The sequence below is a fragment of the Mus pahari genome, chromosome 12 (assembly GCF_900095145.1).
Source record: "Mus pahari chromosome 12, PAHARI_EIJ_v1.1, whole genome shotgun sequence".
Lineage (NCBI taxonomy): Eukaryota > Metazoa > Chordata > Mammalia > Rodentia > Muridae > Mus > Mus pahari.
Genome location: NC_034601.1, coordinates 87,032,180 through 87,051,959, shown reverse-complemented (window position 1 = coordinate 87,051,959; position 19,780 = coordinate 87,032,180). Strand labels below are relative to the sequence as shown.

Sequence of the window (19,780 nt, the reverse complement as noted above, 5' to 3'; positions counted from 1 at the left end):
GAACTCCACAGGGAACTTGAAGTTTTTTTGTGACTTAGTACTTAGTCTTTTTTGCTGATTTCAGTTACTCCCCTGTTGTGTAGGTCTTCCTAATAGGTTAGTTCTTGAGAACTACTTTACCACAGTGCTTTGCCTCTGTTTTCCTTTGCTCAGGGTACCACCACTGAGCTTCATGTCCAGCCTGTGGGTGTATTGTAATGTCTCTGATTCTTCTGTGTATCCTGATGACAGATGCGTGTGATTCTTTGCAGGTGATGGAGAGGTGATTGAACAGATCATAAGCCTGCATACCAACGACAGTGGCGATGCAAGCCCAGAGTCCAGCGTCTTGGATGGCATGATTAGGCAGCTGCAGCAGCAGCAAGACCAGAGACTGGGCGTGGATCAGGATGGGACTGCAAATGGACTTCCCAATGGGGAAGGGACACCCCAAAGAGGGAGTGAGTACAAGTAAAATCCTGTACGAGAGTAATAAAGAGACGTGGTTCATTGCCAGATATATGCATCTCAGAACCCCAAGAACAGCTAAGTAGTATTCTGAAAATTGCTTTGTTACTCAAAAAAAATTAAAATAACTAAATAAAAAATTGGAGTGATAAGTGGATATGAGGTTTGTTAAGTACTCTGAAAGTCTGTCATTGGTCTTAGCTGTAGGGTAGCTTTTCAGAGTATATTAAATGAGAGCAGACAACATTGTTTTTAAAGGAAAACTACTTTAGCTTTCTCTTGCTTTGACATTCATGTCTTTTGTGTAGCCTAATTGAGTAGAGACTTTCCTTTCTTACTTACTAAGTCAGTGTTTGAGAGTGAGCTAGGACATGCTCCTTTATCTTGTGTGCTCAGAGACCCAGGAACACTCACTTACTGCTGCACAGTGACACCCTGATGGGGTGTCTTTTTTTTTCCAAGACGGGGTTTCTCTGTATAGCCCTGGCTGTCCTGGAACTCACTTTGTTGTTTTTTTTGTTTTGTTTTTTTTTTGTTTGTTTGTTTGTTTGTTTTCGAGACAGGGTTTCTCTGTATAGTCCTGGCTGTCCTGGGACTCACTTTGTATACCAGGCTGGCCTCTAACTCAGAAATCTGCCTGCCTCTGCCTCCCAAGTGCTGTGATTAAAGGCATGCGCCACTATACCCAGCTCTGATGGGGTGTCTTAAGAGTTTCATTTCCATAAAGAGATACCATGACCACCACAACTTTTATAAAGAAAAACATAGTTTACAGTTTAGTTCATTATTGACATGGCAGAAAACAATGGCATGCAGGCAGACATGGTTCTGGAGGAACCTATGTGCACATGTATGTATGCACATGTCTGTGAGTACCCATTTAGGTCAAAAAGGGCTAGAGTCACAGATAGTTGTGAGCTGGGATCTGACCTGGGTCCTGTACAAGAGCAGCAAGTGCTCTTAACCACTGAGCCATCTCTCCAGTCCAGATTATTTCTGTTGTGTGTGTGTGCTTGCCTCTTTGAGTGTCTGCCATTTGTGTCCAAGTACTTGTGGGCTAGAAGAGAGTACTTAGAGCTAGGTAGCCTTAATGGAGTTTGAACAACCCAATGGAGATGATGGGAACTGATCTCAGGTCCTTTGTACCAACAGGAAATGCTCTTAACTTCTGAGCCATCCCTGGCCTTTTGTGATAATTATGAAAAAAAAATTTTTTTTAAAAGATTTATTTATTTATTATGTGTAAGCACACTGTAGCTGTCTTCAGACACTCCAGAAGAGGGAGTCAGATCTTGTTAAGGATGGTTGTGAGCCACCATGTGGTTGCTGGGATTTGAACTCTACACCTTTAGAAGAGCAGTCGGTGCTCTTACCTGCTGAGCCATCTCACCAGCCCGAAATAACCCTCTTTAAAATCCTGATAAATTTTCATATCCTGGATGAAACTAAATATNAAGAGGGAGTCAGATCTTGTTAAGGATGGTTGTGAGCCACCATGTGGTTGCTGGGATTTGAACTCAGGACCTTTGGAAGAGCAGTCAGTGCTCTTAACCGCTGAGCCATCTCTCCAGCCCCCCAAATTTTTATTGTTAGAATTATTCTAATTTTTGTATCTGTGTGAGAGTGCATATTTGTGTTATATTTGTGTAGCATGTGTTGTGGGCAAGGCCCACAGAGAAGAAGATCCCATGAAGCTGGTGTTCAGTTGGTTTGCTAGTTGCCTGCTCAGTAGCCTGGACTGTAACATGGTTCTTGTTATATAGCTTCCCTAATTTAGTGGGGCATCTATCCTTAGCAAAAGTTTCCCCAAAAAACAAACTGTTTTGAAATAAAGATGCAATGGAATACATTTGTGTATTTTAGAATTTCAGAATGTAAAGAAAAGTTCAAGTGGCAGTTTACCAATTAATGATAAGTATTCTACATTGTGGTTTTAGTTGTGTTAAAGTTTTCTTCTTACAAGCTGTTTTTAGTATGTCCTTTTTCTGGTTTCGAAAAAGGTGTGTCCTAGTAGCAGGAATGCACTGTTACTCTATGCTAAATGAACATAATAACTGGAAATACTTTAAAAATACTTCCTGATATTTTCTTTTAGGTTTTAGACGACTGAGTTTAGACATTCAGTCTCCTCCAAACATCGGTCTCCGTCGGAGTGGGCAGGTTGAAGGTGTTCGTCAGATGCATCAGAACGCTCCTCGGAGTCAGATTGCTACAGAGCGTGACCTCCAGGCTTGGAAGCGGAGAGTAGTTGTTCCAGAGGCACCACCCGGCATGTTCAGGTCCATAACTATTAGGAGTCATTTTATATTTTACGATTTATTTTACTTATGTATGTGTGTACACTGTCACTGCCTAGAAGGCATCGGATCTCATTACAGATGGTTGTGCACCACCAAGTGGTTGTTGGGATTTGAACTCAGGACCGCTGGAAGAAGTCCTAACTGCTGAGCTATCTCTGTAGTCCCTACTCTTAATATTCTTGAACATCCAGAAGTAACCTAGGTTTGTAAAAAAAAAAAAAAAAAGGACAAACCTTCATTCTTTTTTCTTTAGCTTAGATCTGCCTGCCTCTGCCTCCCAAGTGATGGGATTAAAAGGCATTTGCTGCCACTGCCCAGCCTGCTTTTTTTTTGGTCTATTTTTTTTCTTAGAAATCAGTTTTTGTTCTTTGTACGTTTTTATGTAGTATAGCTAAGATACTTTGAGATTTTATATCAAGTCAGGTGTTTCTAGGAGTTTTCAAATTAGAACCAAGGGACCCTGAGTCTTTTACACACTAAAGACAAAGGCTATTTGTAACCTTATGGGAATGTGCTCCAAGGTTTGAAATTAATCGTGTTCTGATCATCTGAACAGTGTTACTGACTTGGTAGGGAGACAGAGAAATGAATAACACGACTGTTTTTGTTTAAATGAGAGGCCTAAAACATGGGGTTGAATTCTTTGTATAAGAAAAATGTTGCTTTTGATTTTAACTGCAGAAAGGAAGTATAATCTTGGAAAATCATGGGAGGCCCTTGGGAGCAATGAGATGGGCTATCTAGTTGTATTGATTCTAATAGGACTATATATAATGCCAATTAATGAATATTTTGTAGTTAATATGAATAGGTCTTCACATAAAGGTTTTGTTTTTAATAAAAGATAAGGGTCTGGCAAAATGGCTCAGCGAGTAAGAGCACTGACTGCTTTTCCAAAAGTCCTGAGTTCAAATCCCAGCAACCACATGGTAGCTCACAACTACCCATAATGAGATTTGATGCCCTCTTCCAGTGCATCTGAAGTCAGCCACAGGGTACTTATGTACAATAATAAATAAATCTTAAAAAAAAAAGATAAATCCATAAAATCTAAACTTGTAGATAGTGGTTTGGGGGTAGCCGGGTGAGTCTTGACCAAGATGAGGCACTGCGCTTGCTCCTGCCTCCCAGTGGCAGAACTGGAGCAGCTGAAGTATGTTCTCATTTCAATAGCTTTGTGTGCTCCTTTGAAGTACTGTGGGCCCAGTAGCCTCTAGAGCTGCAGTGACGTACTGTGTACCTTAGTCCAAGAGCCTCTGTCACCACATACTTAATTTTGTAGGAGGTTGGAAGACATTCGCATAGAGAGAGGCGAGGAGGAGAGAAATCTGTATGTAATAGGGAGGAAAAAGAAGACTTTCCAGCTCCCACAAAAGGTAACTTGATTCTCCTTTCTTAGGAATGAGGAAATTATCATAAAATCAGAATTCAGTGTTTTTTGTGATTTATGAAAACAGCAATAACTTTCCAAAGTATAGTATTTATTGCTTAAAGTCTTTTGTTGGGCATTTAAAGCCAACATAGAACTGTTGAGTTCTTTTTGTTTTGTTTTCTTTGAGACAGGGTTTCTTTGTGAGACTGCCCGTGCCTCCTGGGTGCGCTGGGATTAAAGGCACTCACCTCTGCCGTCACCACCACCATGCTGAACTGTCAGTCAGGTCTAATGACCGTACATTAAGATGTCTTCCTGTCCTTTCTGAGGCGTAGCCACTGTCACAGCTCATGTGGCTGCTGTGTAGGTCTCTTTCCTCTTGAAGTTCCAACAGTGTCAGTCCTGTCCCCTCTCTGGTGAGCATAGACGAGGTTATAGCATCTTACGTAGCCGAGCTTCGTCTCTGTTTTTAAAGATATACGTATTTATTTTATATGAACACACTGTCTCTTCAGACACTCCAGAAGAGGGCATCAGATTGAATTTCAGATGGTTGTGAGCCACTATGTCATTCCTGGGAATTGAACTCAGGACATCTGGAAGAGTAGTCAGTGCTCTTAACCTCTGAGCCAACTCTCTAGCCCCCAAGCTCTGTCTTAAATAAGCTGTGTAGCCAAGGAAGACCTTACATTTCTGGAAAACTTTGTCTTTAGATTTTTTTTGAAGACAGAGTTTCTTTGTGTGACCCTGGCTGTCCTGGAACATGCTCTGTAGATCATGCTGTCCTTGAACTCAGAGACATCACCTGCTTCTGCCTCCTGGGTGCTGGGATTGATGGCATGTGCCTGGAAACTTTTTTTCTTTTTTTTTAAAGATTTATTATGTGTGTGTTTGCCTGTGGAGACTAGAAGGTGTTGGATTACCTAGACATTTGTGCTGGGAATTGAACTCTAGTCCTTTGGGAGAGCCGTATATGCTCACCCAGCGATATTTTAAGCTTCTGAGTTTTATCCCTTTTTTTTTTTTTTTTTTTTTCCTTATAAATAACTGCATAGCAAAAGATACTGCAAGCTTCTATCTTGTGGGATTGCACAGGTGTATGCCGACATGCAGGTCTGTGGGATTCTGGGAACCAAGCCTTAACTCTAAGGGTTGTACTAGGTTTCAAGCATTTACCAACTTAGTACACCCCAGCCTTTGACTCCCTGTTGAGTGTAGCTTCATGGCAGTCATGGCAATCAACACAGTGACATGTAAGGCAGTGTGAGCATGGAGAGCATGAGCTGCTGTGGCCTGTTTTCTTTTTTAAAGCTTTCCAAGGAACTAAAAGTAAAAAATACTGACTTGAGTCAACAAAAGTATTTTTAATCTTTGTCTCCTTTAAAGCCATTTAAAGTTCACTCCATACAATGTCAATTTTGTCATACTGATGCTCATGCTTCTTTATGTTTTAGTCAAATTCGATGGTTTTGGTGTCCCAGACTAGACAACGGAAATGTAGGCGTAAATATGCAAATTATAGTAGAAGAAACACTGACCAGTGTGAATTATCTTCTGGAAATGAATCTTTGGGCTCTGTTAGACACGTAAGTAGAGAGACTGTGGGGTCACCTGATGTGGATTTGCCTGACTCTTGTGGACACACACACACACACACACACACACACACACTGTGTGATGTTAGGGATTAACGAGGCCTAGGCGTGGTAGGCAGATTGTGAGAGATCACCCCTCAGGCCTTCTGACCTCTTGACCATGAGGAAGGGTCTTCCTGAATCCTAAAGGGGGGAGGGGCGGCTTTGGACTTGGGGTTGTTCCTGTCTCCCACATGCTTGCAGTCTATACCAACAGGTTCGTTCTGCTGACTTTGTCTTAGGTCTAAGCATGCCATGGTATGTTGGTGGAATCAGCCTGTAGTGTAGCCTGGGTAAAAGTGCTACACTACTGCTGACGGCCTGTGGGCTCTGGGGTCCAGCTGAGTCAGTATGCCTGACAGCAAGCACCTTTATCCTCTGAATTACTAATTCCTTATTTTGAGATAGCGATGATAAGTCACAAGTTTGGTTTTGACCCTTGGTCAGCTGTTGGAGAAAGAAATGTGGTTTTATTGTGCTTGCAAGGGTGCCAGGTCAGCAGAGCATTGATCTGTTCGTGACTGACCATGTTGTTGTCCTGACCTTTCTGTCTGTTCTTCCACCACCACCACTTTATTGAGAACCACACCTTAACAAGTCACAGTGACAGCCACTGTCTATCCTTTACTTATATTCTTCTGTAATCTTGTGTTAGCTGTCGTGGCCTTATCTTCTCTCCAGATAATTTATTTTAAAAGTTTGCCAATATCTTCAAAAGTAACTTAGGGGTATTTTAACTAGAGGCATACTGAACACACAGATGATGGAGAATAGAAACACTTTGAAAAGGATGTGAGCCAACTGGAAAGCTCCTTTGCTGCTTATGAGAATGCAAAATGGTGCAGGCACTCTGAATGACTCAAGCCTTTAATCCCAGCACTTGGGAGGCATAGGCAGGTAGATTTCTGAGTTCAAGGCCAGCCTTGTCTACAAAGTGAGTTCCAGGACAGCCAGAGCTATACAGAGAAACCCTGTCTCGAAAAACCAAAATAAATCTGCAGCTACCTTTGACATGGGTTCACTCCGTCTTGCTCAGTGGTACATCCCTGGATCACTGATCCCCCAAGGCTGAGGCTTTCTCTATGGGGAAAGAGGAAATAACAGCTCAGAGTGAGTCACAAACTGAATGTAAATGTAAAGGAGAGTTTAATATTTCTAGAACCCGAAGATAGAATATATAGGTTTCCTCAAATAGCAATGTTATTTTATGTACAGTAGTCAAATTGGAAACTGACAAAATTGAAATTTCATAATTGCTCCAGAAACGATAACTGTTAATGTTACAAGATAGACAAAACCACAGATTGGGACAAATACCTGAAAAGCTTGCATTCGTGTATATAAAGCACTATTGAAGTGGAGTCAAATGGGAAAGCATCTGCCAGGCAGCTCATTAGTAAATACACAGAGATAGGAAATCATAGGAAATCAGTTTCAAGATGCTGGCCATCCATCTCGGCAGTCAGATGCTGAAGCTCCTGTGTTCCTCTGCCAACATCCGGAGCCCTAGTCTGTTCTGGGCATGGTGGCTGTCAGCCTCACAAGTCCTCTTTGGAAATACCTTGGTAAATATAAGGATTTAGAAGCTAGGCTTGGTGTTGCATATCTGCGATCCCAGGAAGATCAGGAGTCCAAAGCCATTCCTCAGTACAGAGTGAGTTGGAGGCCAGCCCAACACATGCTACCTTCTCTCAGAAGCCCTTTCTGGTTGGTTTATTAAAGGTGCCTTGCTTTCTAGGTCTTAATAAATTACATTTCTTCTAATTCCTTGAGTTCCTTAGATATACTAGTCTTGTTGGGATGATGCAGTAGTTTTGTGTGTCATGCAGTCTATAGCTTCAAGATTTTTCTTTTCCCTTGACCATCTAGGAGACATCTTGTGATCAGAGTGAAGGTTCTTGTTCTTCAGAAGATGATGAGTGGAGAAGTGACAGAAGAAGTGGTAGTGACAGCGACAGCCCAAGGTACCACGAGTGTGTCTGTTCCTGCCTCAGACAGAGACATACCCCACTAGCTCAGGACTGGACAGGACACCACACCCTACAATGCTTTGTGTCTTAGTAAAGCATACTAACACTAATTATTTGTAGGCCATTTAAAATGAGCATTCAGAGTGTGTGGACAGCCTTCTCATGTATTTATTAACTTTGTTTTTGGCTTTTCGAGACAGGGTTTCTCTGTGTAGCCCTGGCTGTCCTGGAACTCATTCTGTAGACCAGGCTGGCCTTGAACTCAGAAATCTGCTTGCCTCTGCCTCCCAAGTGCTGGGATTAAAGGCGAGCGCCACCATGCCCGGCTTATTAACTTTTTTAACGTCTTTAGTTAGGATCCAGGTTTCAGTATGATGAGAATGTGAGCCTGCATCTTTTTTCATATTGCTTCCCTCTACAAAAACGACATGGCCATCCCCAGAAGCTTTCTCCGTGTCTGTAACGCACAGGCCATGTAGCCTTTGCTGTCTTTCTTTGTGGTGCTTTGTGGTGCCTCAGCTTTGTCTCCTTTGCTCTGTTATGACTGGTACCTGATTGTTGTCCCAAAGCATAAGAATGTGCATTATTCTCTTAAGAAGGTTTTTTGAGTTGTGCAATGCTCATGACATAAATGCTGATCACACTGTGAAGATCTTGAGAGATGATCAAATCACCAATAGTGGACACAGCTGGGACTTGATCCCTTCATGTGTGCTGAAACTTCATAGTAGGCGAGAACTTCCCATCAGTCTCTCCTTCCTGTGACTTGTATCTGTTGATGCTTTCCTGCATTCACTTTAAGCTCTCTGATTGGAATGAGGTGCTTCCCTTGGACTCACTTGGTGTCTGCATTGGTGGTTGGTGATGTGGGTAGATTTATGAATCAGTATCTGCCAGTGTTATGGAGGTGATGGGGCTCTCTTAGGGCTCTCTAGTACTTCTCAGTAACTATGCTCTGCTTTCTGAGAGGGAAGTTATTGCTTGGCTGTAGGCCTCACTTTGATCACCTGTCATTTGTCCCAGACTGCAGGACAGTCGGACAGGGTCTGGGGAACCACCTGCGGAGAGAATGAGGAGCGAGAAACACAAGGACTGACAGCAAGTCTGATTGATCAAGCTGTCAAATTTTATTTTTCCCAGGCAGGTTTTATGCCCACAGAAGCAGGGTATGGGGAGGGGGATGACATGCAGGATCGATTTGTTTCTGGGGGAAGGCACCTGTTCCCAAAAGCAGGCTATTGGCAGGGTAAGAAGTTCAGGAGGAACGGAACAGAGTGGGTTGCTAGGTACCAGTCCACAAGATCTATAGCTATTAGTTCTTAACTGGGGGTAGTACTTTCCCATAGAGGCCTCAACTTTTCCCACAGAAATCTCAACTAAGCTAGTACTTTTCCACTAAGGCCAAAACTTTGTAAGCACTTATGGCTGACAAGACAATTAACATTCAAACAGGGTCCCTCCCAACAGTCATCTAGAGGGTACTTGACAGAAGAAGGGGCTGGAGCTGTGGCTTTGATTGTAGAGTACTTGCCTGTTGCGCACAGGGCTGTAGCCTAGACCTCCAGTGCCATAGAACACAAGAAGCTCCTTCCTTTAGCTTGGGTTAAACAAACACCCCACATTACCTTTTTTCCAGTGTTGGTGAAGAGTTCTTTGTTTCTTTATTCATTTTATGTGTATGAGTGTTTTTCCTGAATGTAGTCTGTGCCCTATGTGCATGTCTGTTGCCCAAGACCAGAAGAACTGAAGTTCCTGACAGTTGTGACCCAGCCCTGGAAGAGCAGCTGGTGCTCTCACCTTGAGCTGAGCTGTGTTTTCAGCCCTGATGAAGATCTTTCTTAATCTTTGTCATGATCTGTAATCTGTGGGTCTTAGCTGGTAGTATAAGCAGGATGTTCAAGTTAAGCCGAGGCTCTCATCTTCCTCTCTCCATGTTCACCCTCTTATTCCTCTGGGGTTCTATTTGGAACTTGCTGTTACCATGAAATTTAAAGCATTCTCCTCTTGCAGTGATTCTTCATCTCAGTATTCTGACTGGACAGCTGACACGGGGATCAACTTGCAGCCTCCTCTCAGGATGTCATGTCGTCGTCGAGTAACTCGATTCTGCAGCACTTCAGAGGACGAAATGTCCATGGAGAACATATCACCTCCTAAACGAAGGCGGGAAAGAAGGAAAGAAAGCAAACCTAAGAGGGAGGTAAGAAAAGCAAGCCAAGAGAAAGAAGGTGTGCTTCTGTCTGCTTCATGCAGTGTTTCTACATCTAGGTTTCTTGGTTTCGTTTCCTTTCTTTCTTTCTTTCTTTCTTTCTTTCTTTCTTTCTTTCTTTCTTTCTTTCTTTCTTTCTTTCTTTCTTTCTTTCTTCTTTCCCTTCTTCCTTCCTCCCTTCCTCCCTTCCTCCCTTCCTTTCTTCTTTTCATTCATTCATTCATCCATGTGCATATGTATGCACACATATATATGTATGTATGCTTGCATTTCTTGGCTTTTTCTCTAGTTTTCTTTTCTCTTGATTTAGATATTGAATCCAGGACCTCAAACCTCACATTGTGCACATAGATCTTCAGCAAAATGTATGATGGTGTATAAGCCCCATGACTTTGTATAGATTGTTCTTCTCAGAGCCCCCTTATTGTATCTTACTGTATCCATGAGACCACATGCTCCACTGCTGCACTGCTCCAGCCTGGCTGACTCTTCTAGTTCAACTTCTCTTGAGTTTTGTATAAACAGATGTTCTTTAGGTTTTCCTTTTTATAATTATTGATGTCTTTCAGAAGTGGGTTTTTAGGGGCTCTATTGCAAAGGAGTTAGAAGGAAAGGTCCTATTCTGAATTTGCTGTCAAGAGAAGAGGGGGTTTTGGACATTCCTTCCCCCCAAACAAACAAACAAAAACAAGCAAACACACACAAACAAAAACAAAAACAAAACCCAAACAAACCAACAGCAGCAGTAGCGGCGACGGCGGCAGCAGCAATAACAGGGTTATTTTTTTCTCTGTGTAGCCTTAGTCTCTACCTCAGAGTGCTGGGGTTAAAGGTGTGCCCCACCCCCACTTACCTCTTGTTTCCACATTTGTTTTCTATTTTTTATCTTAATGTTTTCCTGTGAATGCAGCCTGCTTTATTTCTTTACTATGTGCCAGTAGGGACTGTTTCCTGCTGCTGCTGTTATTTAAAGCTCTCAAGGCTTTTTTGGCTTGTGTTTCTGTGTAACAGGTTCCCTGACACTTAGGTGTAAGAAGCATTTCTCATTTCTTGCTTGGGTGGGTCCGAAATGTAGGTTCTCTGGTCCTGAGTCACAGGTCTGATGGTGGGCATATCCAAGGCCTCCCTAGAACTCCATCTTCTTCTGAAGCTTAGTCATGTGACTTTGGCTCTTAACTCCTTGTCCCATGTGCCTCTCCCTGCAGCTAGCTCCTTTGTTCAGTGTTCTTACAGCAGCTGTGTAGCATGCTGTCCTACTTCCCCCAGAGCTGCTGGCCCAACAGGAAAGCAAGGGGTACACTGCACTGCTTCTCACATGGCTCAAGTGGCGTACTGTTAATTCAGTTCATCGTCCTTGCAGAGTGACTCACTGAATGTCCCCGAGCTGAAGAGGAGTAAGCAGCACGTGTGGAGAACATGTGTTGAAAATGCACCAACTCAAAAACCTCAAGGCAATAGGAGATGATGACCTGTAGGGCTGGGGATGATGATGGTTCAGTTGGTTTCTTGTTTACCTAGCATTCATGAAGCCCAGGTTCCATCTCTAGCAACACGTAAGACAGGCATGCTGTTCTTCATCTGTAATCTCAGCAGTCGGGTGAAGGCAGGCAAATGAGCAGTCTGTCCTGCTTAGCCACATACTGAGGTAGAGGTAGGGGATAAACAAAACCTGTCTCATAATACTAAAATAAAAAAGGTAAGAGTGTTAGGCACATAATCTGACAGCTTGAGTTTGTCCCTTGGAACTTGGAAGTGTGTGCATGCACACATGCAATCAACAAATTAAAATAAAAAAACAGACATGCAAGGAGATTTCTTAATTATATTACTAGGATGTGTTCAGACTTAGAGTCTTGGCAGAGTGGCTCACTCCTAGAAGATGCTCAGAAGGCAGCTCCTCGTGTGACAAAGGGTGCTGGCGTGAGGGAGTGCTGGGCTGGGGCTAGGTGGCTCCACAGTGATTGTAGAAGCTACAGGTAACAGGTGGCTTGGTTCCAGATACATTTATAAGTTGTTTTTTTTAAAGCAATAAATGCTGTGTGTATTGATCTAAATATAACTACTCTGAATAGTTGAAGTAAACAGTATACATGTTGCCTCTTTTCTACCATGCTGTATTGTCTTCCTCCTGGCAGAGTTTGCGAAAGATGACTCCAGCAGAACTTGCAAATATGGAACACCTGTATGAGTTTCACCCTCCTGTGTGGATAACAGACACCACACTTCGGAAGTCTCCCTTTGTTCCTCAGATGGGTGATGAGGTGAGGGCAGAAACTTTCAGGGGCGTGCACATGAAAGCTCCGTAGTTCCCTAGTAAACACACCTTCCCTTTGCAGGTGATGTACTTCCGTCAGGGTCATGAAGCTTACATTGAAGCTGTCAGAAGAAATAACATTTATGAACTGAACCCTAACAAGGAGCCATGGAGGAAAATGGATCTTAGGGTAGGTCAATGTTAAGGTCCAGAGCAGGTGCAATAGAACTTTAGTGCAGGGGACAGATGCTAGTAAGAGCTGGAAAGGAGAGCCACCCACATGTCATAAATGGAGGGATGCTACTTTCCAATCTGTCTGTAATATCTTCTTGTGTGATAAACAAATGGCAAACATTTTGATCTGTCATTCCAACACTCGATGAGGTAGTTGTGTGGTCCATGCATGTTTCTTAGGGGTGTAATTGGCAATAGAGTTCAAGGTAAATGGTTTTCAGGCCTTTATAGCCAGTTTTATTTCTGGTGTCTTAGACAAGATGTAGAAAGCTCATAAATGCGTGAAGAAGGCAGTTCCTATGATCTTGCACACAGAGTGACATGGGATCCACATGCCTGATCATAGTGGCCAAGTTAAGCTGCGCTGCATTTCTGCATTGTCTGTTGTTGGAAGTGTAGAACTTCCTGAGTGATGAGAGGGAAATGCAGTCTGTTTTGTTGCATAGGACAGAAAATCACCAAGATATCAGCAGTGTCTATATTTTGATGCTTTTATATATAGTAAGGTAGAAAATGTAAAAAAAATTAAATTTATTTTTATTTTATATACATTGATGTATCTGTCTGTCACACGTATGCCTGGTGACAGCAGGACAGAAAGGCATAAGATTTCAAAACAGCCCAACTCCAGAACTTCTTGAGTATACTTGCCATCTAAGCAATTTGGAGGGTACAGGAAGGGGAAGTTCAAGGCCAGCCTGAGCTACAAAGACAGTATTAGATAGACAAGGAAAATGACAGAGAAAGCAATGTTGGAAAATATATAAATCTCAGTTTGTAACCTTTAGCTCACTCACAGCTACCATAGGCATTATCTAAGTAAAGCTGAGAAACCACATTTCCCCTAAACATGCACATCACAGGATTCTTGTACTAAGGAGCCACATCCCTAAACACGCACATCACAGGGTTCCTGTACTAAGGAGCCACATCCCCTAAACACACAACACAGGGTTCTTGTACTAAGGAGCCACATCCCTAAACATGCACATCACAGGGTTCCTGTACTACGGAACCACATCTCCTAAAACATGCACATCACAGGGTTCCTGTACTACGGAACCACATCCCCTAAATATGCACATCACAGGATTCTTGTACTAAGGAACGTGAGTCGGCAATTTAAAAACCTGTGCTTGCTGGGCGTAGTGGTGCACGCCTTTAATCCCAACACTTGGGAGGCAGAGGCAGGCGGATTTCTGAGTTTGAGGCCAGCCTCGTCTACAAAGTGAGTTCCAGGACAGCCAGGGCTACACAGAGAAACCCTGTCTCGAAAAAACCAAAAAAAAAAAAACCAAAAAAAAAAAAAAAAAAACAAAAAAAAAAAAAACAAAAACAAAAACAAAAAAACTTGTGCTTAGAAGCCGTTATCAATAGCAACTGTCACAAAAACTACACACAAGAAAGATGCTCAGCAGGCATGAGTGGCACTGAGGGACTCTTCCACCTTTTTAGCAACATGCTCACAGGTAACTCAACACTGCTTCAGCCCTGCACGTCATTGTGGCAAATGAAGCCGTCTCATGGTGTGAACTTTATGCTTATAAATGGCATAATGAGAAATATGCAAATACTAAACCCACATATGAGGATGTATTCGTATTGCATAGTAAAGTAGACAGGAAACCAAAATCACAGAAACAGTGCCATGAAATTTAATACTTAAAATGTTTTTTTCAGGGCAGGAGATGTCTTAGCAGTTAAGAGCACTGACTTCTCTTCCACAGGATCCAGGTTCAATTCCCAGCAAAGACATGGTAGCTCACAATTGTCTGTAACTCCAAGATCTAACACTCTCACACAGATACACATGCAGGCAAAACATAAAAATTGGAAAAAAAAAAAAAAGTTACAAGCAAAATCCTATTGCATAACACAAAATTACATAAAGATGTTTATTCAGAGAAGGGATGAAATCTAAGGGAGGGTGGGCAAGAGAAATTCTTACCAAGCTTGAGGGTCTGAATTCAGTCCCCATTTCTTACGTGGTGTCATGAGAGAGTCCACTCCTACATATACTGCTGTGCCTTTACATGGATGCTTTGGCACATGGATACACACACACATAAATAAATGGAAACACAAAGACAAGAAAATGTCAGATTGGTAACTGCTTATTTCATGCTGGTCCTGCACCACTCTGAAATGCCTCACTCTTCTGTGAGTACACTTCTAGTGAGCACACTGACTGCTTAGTGAGCAGGTTTCTGTATAAGATGCCACTCTGGAGATTAGGAGGAATGGCGGCAGCCAGTGGCTAATTACATGTAGTGTTTGGAATCCAGGTAGGAGTTGGCTTAGTCCAGTAGTGGTACATAGAGAATTACAGAATTGACAAATTGCTTTAAAAACATTTCCAAATAAATGTCTGTTACAGGATCAAGAACTGGTCAAAATTGTTGGACTAAGGTATGAGGTTGGACCACCTACACTCTGTTGCCTCAAACTAGCATTTATAGATCCAGCAACTGGCAGACTGACAGATAAATCTTTCTCTATTAGGTATGTATTTCTGCATATAGGTAGGTAGCATTTCTGCTGAATGGTTAGATGTAGAGCTTACATCTTGTTGGTCAGTAAGCTCTTCCTTTTAGCTGCCTCCTGCTTGAGGATCACTGCACAGGCTGTCCAGGTCACCCTTAGGCAGGGAGTCTGCTGCTTGGGTGGTTCTTAACAGTGCTCACACAGGTAGGGGATGAGAGCCTTTGCAGGAAGTTTGTCACATGGTGGCTTCTGTTACATTTGACTGTTGAGTGTTAACGTGTGCTGACCCCAGTTGAGTGCACATTGCATGTGTGCTGTTTTGGAGACTAAAAGTGAAGGCAGGGTCTCTCACTAAACATGGAGCTCACTGTTTTGGTTAGGCTGGCCCACCAGGGACCTCTCTGGCTGTCTCTGCCTTCCTAGCATTTACATCTGGCTTCTGTGTGGACCTCGGCAGTCTGAATTCTGGTCCTTATATTTATTGCCCTAAAAACCCTTCTACTAAAGGAGCCCTCCCTAGCACCCTTTATCAGGTATGAATTTGGTTAGATGTGCCTGGGAAGATGGCTCAGCTGAGAAAAGTCTGAGTTAACCATGCTGGGCAGAAAGATAGGTGAATACCTTGGTACTCACTGGCTTGCCAGCCCGGCCTGCTAGGCAAACTCCAGACCACTGGCACAGCCTGTCTCAAAAGAACAAGGTGGATGACATTCAGGGAATGATACACAAGATTGTCCCCTGACCTCCACCTATTCTGTGCACATGTACACAGATGTTTGACATGACAGATAGTACCTGTGCCTTTTGAGTATTGCTGCTTTCCACTGTGGTAATTTTTAAATTTTTCTTTTAGATACCATGACATGCCAGATGTTATTGATTTTCTTGTGTTGCGCCAATTTTATGATGAAGCAAGACAGAGAAACTGGCAGCCTTGTAAGTGTGCCCTTACTGAGTGGCTTTGTAAGCCTGTTCTTACTGAATTGTATATAGTCTTAAAAGCCATCGAGCTGCTGTTTGCATAGAGTACTTTGATTTATGGTTTATATAAACAATTTCTAGAAGCATAAATGACCTTTAAATATATCAGCTTAGTGCTTGTGTTAGTTGGTACCTATTCCATGTAGACTTCTTAGCTAATAATATTGCTTCTGCTTAGATTGTGATCCCTCTGGGGGGAATGAATGGTTCTTTCATTGGGGTTCCATATCAAATATTTACATTACATTTCATAACAGCAAAATTTGAAGTAGAAACAGAAATAATCTTATAGTTGGGCCCTCCACAATATGAAGATAGGAACTGTACTAAAGTATTGTAGTATTTGGAAGGTTGAGAACCACCTTAAATTTAAAATATTTAAAGCCATTTACAATAATCTGATGGTTAAAAAATAATTCCGAATTTAGTACAGAAAATATTGTGGTGTAAGCTGGATGTTGGTGGAGCACACACCCTCAGTCTCAGCATTTGGGAGGCAGATGCAGGTGGATCTCTGAGTTTGAGATCAGCTTGGTCTACAGAACAAGTTCCTGAACAGTCAGGTTTACACAGAGAAATTTTGCCTTGGAAAAAATGTTGTGGAGTGCCACAGTATTTTACTTTTGATAAAACAAGCTAGAGTTAAGTGGTAGGACTTGAGGAGCTGGTCCTTGAAGAAGCAGACAGGTCAGAAAGAGGGCTCATCAGTTACAGACACTTGTTCCTCTTCCATAGAAATGGAGTTGAATTCCAAACCCCCACGTCAGGCAGCTCATAACTGCCTGTAACTTCATCTACAGGGGATTTGACACCCTCCTTTCCTCTGGGCATCTACATGCATGTTCTTTGTTTATGGGTTCACCCCGCACCCCACCTCTACCGTTTTAAAAAAAAATCTTAAAATCAAAAAGAACTACAAACATTTGGATCAGCAGGATGGCGTAGATGGTCCCCCTGTCCCTCGTATCTCAGCCTGATAGCTGGAGTCCGACCCCTAGGATCCTCATGTTGTGTAGAGCGAGTGACACCTGAAAGTTGCCCTGACCCCATGTTGCACCCTCCCCACATGTGCCCTGTATCCTTTGCTTTCCTCTGTAACCTTGTGGTTTTTTCCCCACAGTCTGTATGTCTGAAGGAAGTTGATTGCTCTGTTCTCAGCTCTATAGCATGCTATTATCCTATTTCTATTGTTTAATTGTTTTTAAAAAGCTGACTTTTGAGGGAGGGTCTTAATTGTGGCCATAGCTGGCCTGGAACTCACAAGAGTGGTCAGATAGCTGGATGTGGGTGACTTCCTTTGCTGTTTATATATAAAAAATTGTGTTAGTTTATGTGTACAAGGCATATGTGTAAATGGGTGGAATTTTATTGACTGAGTTCCAGTCAGGATTCACTGTAGTTGTAGGGTACATTTAAATCCTTATAGTCTAGAGCCACTCCTGCACGTTAATAACTGCATTTTTTGTGTGGGTGGGGGGGTGGGGTGGTGGGGGTGGGTCATGGTAGGATGAAGAGCTATACCCCAAATCCGTTCTACCCTTTGTTTGATTTGTAGAGGAACCTCTGTGAAAGCCTGTTAGAAAGACTGACTTTCTTGCTGTTGAGTTGCTGTAAACAGTAGGATCGATTAGCGGCTATGTAGTTCTTTAAAATAATAATACATTTTTAATGGTTGAGAGTACTTTCAGCCTTGATTTTTTACTTTTTCTTTTAAAATTTACTCATTTTGTGCTTGTAAGTGGGTTCCAGAGAGGTCAGAGATTGAGCTCAGGGCTTCAGGATGGAGCCAAGTGCTGCCTTCATCAGTTAACCCCAGTTGTTCCTCCTGTATTTTTGAAGGATTTAGAGTACACTTCATGTTGTGTTTGTAGAGACAAGGGAGCTGTAATCATCCACACACAGCAGTGAGGTGGCACCTCTCTCCCCTCGCCTCAGCACCCTCTGAGATACACCGTCAACCCTGAGAAGTTTGATTTTTCTTAAACTTTGTGCTTGATCTCTGTTCTTGTGTATTATGGTATTTCATAGGTAAAAGGTGTGATAATGTTTGCACATGCATGCCTCAGACTTGATCATTTCTCTTATAGGTGACAGATTTCGATCTATAATTGATGATGCTTGGTGGTTTGGAACTGTGTTGAGTCAAGAGCCTTATCAACCCCAGTATCCTGACAGTCACTTCCAGTGTTACATTGTTAGGTTTGTATCAGACAGTGTTGTTTACCGTCTCAGGTTACTGCATAATTAACATGCTTTAGGCCAGGGTAATTTTAAGCCACTGACTCAGTCTGAGCTCCAGAACCTCTAATATCCCTGAGTCAGTCACAGCTCAGTGTCGATACTGTATCATTAGTAACATTCAGAAAACCTTCACTGTTTTGTTGGCTGGCTGACATTCTCACTTCCACAGTGTCTTGTGTAATTTTATCTCACTCTGAGGAAAGGCCTCATCGAGGTTCTGATATTTTCATAAACCTTATAAAATATTGTAATAAGCTATTTTTATGTGTGTGGATATTTTGCCTGCATGCACCATATGTATGCACCATTTTGCTTGGTACCCTTGGAGGCCAGTTGGAGTTACAGAAAGTTGTGAGCTCCAGTGTGGGAGCTGGGAATTAAAGTCTTTGTCCTCTGGAAGAGCAATCAGTGCCCCTAACTATTGGGTCATCCATCTTTTTAGCTCTTGTGTAAGGTTTTTCACTTTGTGGGTCTGGGTCTGGGTCTGGGTCTGGGTCTGGGTCTGGGTCTGGGTCTGGGTCTGGGTCTGGGTCTGGGTCTTGGCTTTTGTGTTTTGGAAATAGCGGTTTTTTTTTTTTTTTTTTAACATAGTCCTTGCTGTCCTGGTGCTCTGCCTCCCTAGTGCTGATATTCATGCTGTGTACCAACAGACTGGCAGCACTTTGATTTTTGTTGTTGATGTTGTAAATGTACTTACTGCAGTGAGACTGGTAACTTCCATTTCTCTATATCTGTGCCTTGCTGTTCTGTAGTTTCTTTGGGGGAAGGCTAACCAGTGCTTCCTTTGTTCTTGTTAAACAGGTGGGACAACACCGAGACTGAAAAGCTTAGCCCGTGGGACATGGAACCGATTCCTGACAATGGTATGCACTTGTCATAACTGTGTGTAGTAGGGCATGTTTGTGACTGTCTGTACATTTCCTGAAGCTGTCAGTCACAGCCTCAGAACTTGGCTAGAGGAAAACAGTTTGATGCCTATTTGCTTGGTTCCTTTTGGTCTTAGCATCTGTACAGTGGGCCTCTTAGCATCTGCTGTCACATAACCACTTTACCTGGGCCACATGTGTTCCCTCTTTACTCACACTCATGCTCTGCCCACCCATCTGTGTTCTTGCATTGTATCTTGAAATGCTGTCCCTTCTCCAGCACTGCCTGTCTTTCCCCTACTTCTGCAAGGACCTGGTGTCAGCTGGAGCTCATTTCCTTTGCTCTCGTCAGGTTTGCTGAGGTCCACTGCCCCTTCTGAAGGCTGTGTTGCGTTGTTCCTGCTCTGCCTTTTCAGTGGTGCAGAATAGCTACTGTAGGCATTTTTTCACTACTTTAACTATTATTAATACTTACCGAATTTAACAAGGATATCTGTCATTCCAAAACCTCACCATTTTTAATAACATGAAACCATCAGTAATTGTCCTTGTGATATATTCTTTTTGTTTTGTTTTTCAAGGCAGGATTTGTCTCTGTAACAGAGCCCTGGCTATCCTGGACTTGGCTTTGTAGACCAGGCTGGCCTCGACCTCAGAGAGATCTGTCTGCCTCTGCCTCCTGGGTGCTGAGACTAAAGGCATGCCCCAGCCGGGTGTGATGGCACACGCCTTTAATCCCAGCACTCGGGAGGCAGAGGCAGGCGGATTTCTGAGTTCGAGGCCAGCCT

The 19,780-nt window shown here is 42.7% G+C and overlaps 1 protein-coding gene across 4 annotated transcripts in view; it reads left to right on the top strand.

Moving 5' to 3' along the window:
- Positions 1-19,780, top strand: part of Brwd1 (bromodomain and WD repeat domain containing 1) — an 81,225-nt gene that overhangs the window by 33,662 nt on the left and 27,783 nt on the right. For all 4 annotated transcript variants that reach the window (XM_021209809.1, XM_029544589.1, XM_029544588.1 and 1 more), the window contains 12 exons: positions 252-440; positions 2,543-2,726; positions 4,030-4,123; positions 5,574-5,705; positions 7,623-7,717; positions 9,734-9,923; positions 12,068-12,193; positions 12,269-12,376; positions 14,798-14,922; positions 15,758-15,840; positions 17,973-18,084; positions 18,928-18,989. In XM_021209809.1, the coding sequence (XP_021065468.1) occupies positions 252-440; positions 2,543-2,726; positions 4,030-4,123; positions 5,574-5,705; positions 7,623-7,717; positions 9,734-9,923; positions 12,068-12,193; positions 12,269-12,376; positions 14,798-14,922; positions 15,758-15,840; positions 17,973-18,084; positions 18,928-18,989 (1,500 nt within the window). The remainder of the gene's footprint in view (positions 1-251; positions 441-2,542; positions 2,727-4,029; positions 4,124-5,573; positions 5,706-7,622; positions 7,718-9,733; positions 9,924-12,067; positions 12,194-12,268; positions 12,377-14,797; positions 14,923-15,757; positions 15,841-17,972; positions 18,085-18,927; positions 18,990-19,780) is intronic.